The 5,650-nt window shown below is 45.5% G+C and overlaps 1 protein-coding gene across 1 annotated transcript; it reads left to right on the plus strand.

The window, feature by feature from the left end:
• Positions 1–482: 482 nt before the first annotated feature.
• fgf3 (fibroblast growth factor 3) lies at positions 483–5,057 on the plus strand. The gene is made up of 5 exons (XM_020934785.1): positions 483–732; positions 3,004–3,095; positions 3,169–3,442; positions 4,231–4,334; positions 4,644–5,057. The coding sequence occupies exons 1-5, from the start codon at positions 483–485 to the stop codon at positions 5,055–5,057; spliced, it is 1,134 nt and encodes a 377-aa protein (XP_020790444.1).
• Positions 5,058–5,650: the final 593 nt, after the last annotated feature.

Genomic DNA, 5,650 nt, shown 5'->3' on the forward strand with positions numbered 1-5,650 from the left:
TAAATGCAAGATAGTTAATGCCTTGTTTTGGAACATTGCAGGCAAAGCAATAATATCTAGCAGATGGCAAACCCTCCACTAGGAAAGCTAGATAGTGGAGATTTTACTTTGTTAAAACACCCAAAACAGAACTTAATTGTAAACAGTTAAAAGTGGTCTGAAATAATTCCTCACTTATATAACACATTCCTAGCATCCTACTTTAATGTAATCCTAAATAAAAAGTGTATTCTACAATTTCCAGTGGCCAAAGCATAGTTAACAACTACTACTACTAACAATTTCCCTTGAGGAGCAGTAAAGTTTGTCTAAGTCTAACACCGAACAAGTGTTGTGGATTGGCACACATTTGAGAGAAATCATAAGGGTTGTAGAGAAGACTGCTGCTGTCTGAGGTCTTCTGTAAGTTTCATAGGCACACACTTTGGGAAACAGCATGTGTGCGGGTATGTGCATGTCGCGGTGCCCTGCTTATGATCGGGATGCTCTGTGGGCGGTGTGGAGGGCGCGTCATTAAAATAGTTTCTGAGAGCAACAGCACACCACATCTGAGGTTCCACCCTCTTCCAGCATCTAACCACATCAAGAGCGTCTCACTTAGAAGCGGCCACCAGAACAAGGCGGCATGCACACAGCTCTCTCATGTTTGGCTGCAGTCTGAGTCGAGCATGGCCCAGCACAACCTCAGTCTTCCCCTAAACGCTGCTGTTTTATGGCTGTCCGGGCACAGGGGTGAGACAGGGAGCTCCAACAGTGATGTATTGGAGAGGAAGACAAATTAAGCGTCCAGTCTCGGGGGGATTCTCAGCACAGGCCGTGATAGCAGCCATGGAGCAGCGCCAAAGGGCACAAAGATTTGTAGATGATGGTGCTAATTACCAGAATGCTAACCATAATGCGACCAAGATGGAAGCAATTTAGGCAGTAGTCATTTAGCCTGCTGCTCTTCCGCCCACCGGCTGCTGCCTAGCCAGAGCCAGGCCGTAGGATGGGAACCGTCTGGGAGCTGCTTGTTCTGCGGCATGAAGAAATGCAGCCTGTGCGACAGATCATTAGTTTGCTTTTGTTTCTTAAGCTCCTTTTAGCAGAGATGCCCTTCCTCATTAGCGGACAGAGTTCACAAGTCTGGAAAAAGATAGACTATTCAAGTTGACAATTGAAAACACACTAGGTTTAAGTGCTGACATGAGGCTGCCACTTGGTTTTTCTGCTAACTTCAGAATATTAAAGGGAAGACTACGCAGGACTTCAGCACCATGTAACCAAGATTCAGTTCTACAAGAGACAATCAATACTGAAAGCAGTACTGAATTCACTTTTCACAGCTTTTAAACATGTTATAGTGGTTTCCTCTCACCATTTCCTCACACTAAGTTGTATGTTTAAGCAATCTTTAATCGTTTATGTTCAACGTGCCATTTTGCCGATCTACCCCTGTTTTCACCACCACCAGTACACAGCCAGTGTCATGTACACACTCTGTTCTCCTAATTTTCATTTTCTTAACCTGTGAGACATGTAAGATTTGGCAGCATTGTGTAGTAATTTTGGTACAAATGAAAAACTGCCGAAGTCAGCATGTTTGTTTTATTAACCCTGTCCAGGCAGGCGTTGCAGATTTGCAACAGCAAAATTTCAATTACCTACTTACTCCACATCCATATTTTATGAGCTTTTTTTTACTCAGGAGCCGTTTCTCCCATCCATGCTGATAAACATGGACGATGCAGAGTGTGCAAGAATGGCTACACGCAAACGGCCTGTCAGAAGAGCAAAATACTTTTTTTGTTTACAAAGGATAAAAAAGTCAGAATTGTATATTACTACCCCATATGATAATTTTCCCCAAATATCATATTTTTCCAGATACTAAAAATAAATTTGAGCCTGAGAGGGTTAAGTTGTTTCAAATGAATAGTGAGATTCAAAATATGCAGATTATAACATAATGATCCACAGAGATCATAGATTATAATTACAGAGCAGACACAAGCACAGTATGTCTTCTTTAACTTCAGTCAAAATGGTTTTGTGAACAGGCACCTGGCATTTTAGAATATAATGAACATTTCAGATGTGGACGATTGAAGTTTCTGAAACACATACTGCAAATTAAAGTTTTTCTTTATTGTTTTTTGTTTTGTTGATTGGGTTTACAAGAGAATTCAACTTCCCACATCAACAGTAATAATGCCACCACATCTTGAAGTCAAAAATATAGTTATAGTCTTGCATTTGTGATTACGCAATGAAGACATTAAACTTTCTGACAGTTTTTGCTTCATGTGGGCCTGGTTTTTACAAAGATGTATACAAAAATATTAAGGAATGAATGAGCAAAACAATTTGACCGTTAAAAGGCAAATTCTGACACAGAACCCTCACTTGCCCCCCAGATAGGCCTACATTTTAAACTATGGCTAGTTAAGAAGGCTGTGATGTCACTTGAACCCAGCCAGTCTGGGAAATGCTGCACAGCTGTTGGACGCAAATATGTCCTTAATAGAATGTGTATGATCTAAATGTTGAATGAGTTTGTCCACTTGGAGAAGTCCTATAGTGCCTCTTAAACTCACTCCTCACGTGATAATGTTTTACTGACGTTGTTTCTCCTGCAAGTGGCATAAACTGTTTCAGTCATGCACAACTAGCTTCAGTTGTTGTTTAAAAAAATAAAAGAGGAGTGTGGGTTGGTGCGTGGTTCCAGTGGCAGCGTGGTCGTGTATCTCGTCCCTCACCTGTTGCTGTGGCTGCTTGGGCTCTGCCCTCCTATAATTTGGGGATGTCTAATTGCTCTTTTCGGATATTTCAGAAGAGGAGTTCAGAGGAGAGGACTGGTTCGCACTCGGCCGCTGTGTAATTTTATCCACGCCGCAGTCTCTCACTTCACACGGGGCTGATACCTTTTGCCTCCCCCTCCTTTGTATCAATTGGTCGGAGTTCAGCCTATTGTCGCCGCAAGCTTCTTTTATATGTGGTCTCCGTGTGCGCTCGGGCTTTCAGTCACATCCACGGGAGGGATTTCTACAGCTACAGAGGAGTGGGACCGCGGCTCGGATGTGACTTCTGCTGGACGCTTGATGCGGCTCTACCGCGTTAGGGCCCCCCACACTTTTTAATGGGACCCTGGGACTTTGTCAGGACTTGCTTTCCGTTTTCTCGCCGCAGTCGTGTCAGGCCAGCCATGTCACAATGCTGATGCTCGTACCTCTGCTGCTGCTGCTGAGCGCGTTGGATCCAGGCAGTGCGCGGGTGTCCTGCGGCCCTGGGCAGAAGGCCTGCGACCCCCGGCGGCGGAGGGATGCCGGAGGCCGCGGAGGAGTTTACGAGCACCTCGGAGGAGCGCCCAGGCGAAGGAAGCTCTACTGCGCAACCAAGTATCATTTACAAATACACCCCAACGGGAAGATAGACGGATCACTGGAGGAGAATAACCCGTACAGTGAGTCACTGCGCGCTTTTACGCACATTTGGCCATAAGCATTTTTAACTGTCTGGCCTGTTTATCAGATAGGGACATCAGATTTGACTCTGTTACATCTGTATAATGAACCATGGCATTTTGCTATTGATAAAATAGGTCCAGTGTGTTATTTTGTTTCATAATCAGCTAACGCGTGTACATGCATTGTTATTTGTATTATTATTAGCCTATTATATATTTATAAGACCTATATCAGAAGTCAGTACGATGAAACAATACAAATAAACTGCAAAATACACATTTTAAAACGTTGTCTTTCTGGCATATAAAAACTACTCATGCGTTTGGGTTTTCGCTACTGCGTGATAATGTCTATTCTCCCACACGTGCCAAAAACCAGCCTGGACTGTGGTGACAGCTGCGCAGCGAAGTGTGAGTGCGGGGCTGAAGTCACGCCATGACAAAGGTTCATCTGCGCCAGAAAGTGCCGCTCCTGCGACAAAAGCGCGCTCCGAGCGGATGTATTTATCTAATCACGCTCCATTAGTGTCTTTCCTCGCCCGCCGCTCAATGGCCTATTGACCAATCAAGCGCAGATTAAAGACTCAATAAACCGGCTGAAAGGAGCGCTTAGTGGATAACATGAGCGGAGCAGTACGCTATCACTGGATGTCCACCCATAGAGCTTTTTTATTTGCCCCAGGATTAGTTTGTTTTTCACTTGGATCATACGTGTAAAGTAGATGTGTTGTAACGAAAGAGCTTATCTCAGTGTGTTTGACTAAACCAGAGGTTGTGTGTTTCAGGCATCATGGAAATCACAGCAGTGGATGTGGGAGTGGTGGCCATCAAAGGGCTGTTCTCAGGCAGATACCTGGCCATGAATGACAAGGGCCGGCTCTACGCCTCTGTGAGTACCTCCTGTGTGTACTGTGTGCACCCCCTGTGTTTACTGTGTACATCTTGTGTGTACTGCACTGTGTACCTTCCGTGTACCTCCGGAGTGTACTGTGTACCTTCTGTGTCTACTTCCTGTGTACCCCCTGTATGTCCTGTGCTCCTCTTGTGTGTACTGTGTGTACCGTACCGTGTACCTCCTGTGTGTACCTCCTGTGTGTACTGCGATTATGTGTGGTGTCCTCACTGAAGAGATCATGTTTTGTTTGATCCAAAGCAGCCTCATCCCTCAGAGCTTTAATCTGTGATCTTTTCTCTTCAGGAAACCTTTAACAGAGAGTGTGAGTTTGTGGAGAGGATTCATGAGCTGGGATACAATACATATGCCTCCCGTCACCACTCCACAGAACAGCCTCTGCCCACAGGGGGCGCTGCAGGCAGCCGGCGACGCGCCAGCGCTAAGCGACAGTGGTACGTGTCCATAAACGGAAAAGGCCGGCCGAGGAGAGGCTTCAAAACAAGGAGTACAGACAAAGCCTCGCTCTTTCTGCCCCGAGTGCTGGCACACAAAGACCATGAGCTGGTGCGCCGGCTCCGGGAGAGCCAGAGCGCCCAGCACACGCACCAGCACCAACACACGCACCAGCACCAACACACGCACCAGCACAGTGGGCGCGAACGCCGGAGGAGGAGGCATCGCAGCCGCAGAGGCAAAGAGCCGCGCGCACTGGACTAAGCACTGACCCTCACTGGACGTACACTAAGTCTGGAGTAGAACTGTCCCTACAGAGAGCACTGGAACTGTCCCTCTGGAGAGCACTGGAACTGTCCCTCCAGAGAGCACTGATGGGACGCGCTGGGGACTTGAGGACCTGGGGCGGGTACAGCACGTACTTTCTGGTCTGTACTCCTCTGGTCACACATTTGAAGTACACATTTGAAGATAATGTATATAATATGTTATGGCTGTACAGAAGAAGATTATATTTTACTACTTTAAAGTGCTTACATGATGGATACTGAGGACTGGACTGCAAAGCACTTTGGGACACAGATCGTGGAGCAGTGGGAGAGTGTTTGTAACATGAGTACAATGTGATGTCTACTGTCAAAAAAGTAATGTGTATATTTGATTAAGGAGATGAATATTTATTTGATGCCTGTGCTGTAAGTTATTGATATAAGACATTTACTAATGGATAATTATGATGTCATTTTCTTGACAGAGATGCAAATGCCCTGTATTTCTACATAAAACTACTCTTTCACAGACTAGTCCTGTGTCTTTGACAATTTGTCTCAAAGTATTATAGACGGGGACTCCATTTG

This window comes from Boleophthalmus pectinirostris, unplaced genomic scaffold (genome assembly GCF_026225935.1).
Source record: "Boleophthalmus pectinirostris isolate CB_2022bp ecotype Guang Dong unplaced genomic scaffold, ASM2622593v1 HiC_scaffold_19, whole genome shotgun sequence".
NCBI lineage: Eukaryota > Metazoa > Chordata > Actinopteri > Gobiiformes > Gobiidae > Boleophthalmus > Boleophthalmus pectinirostris.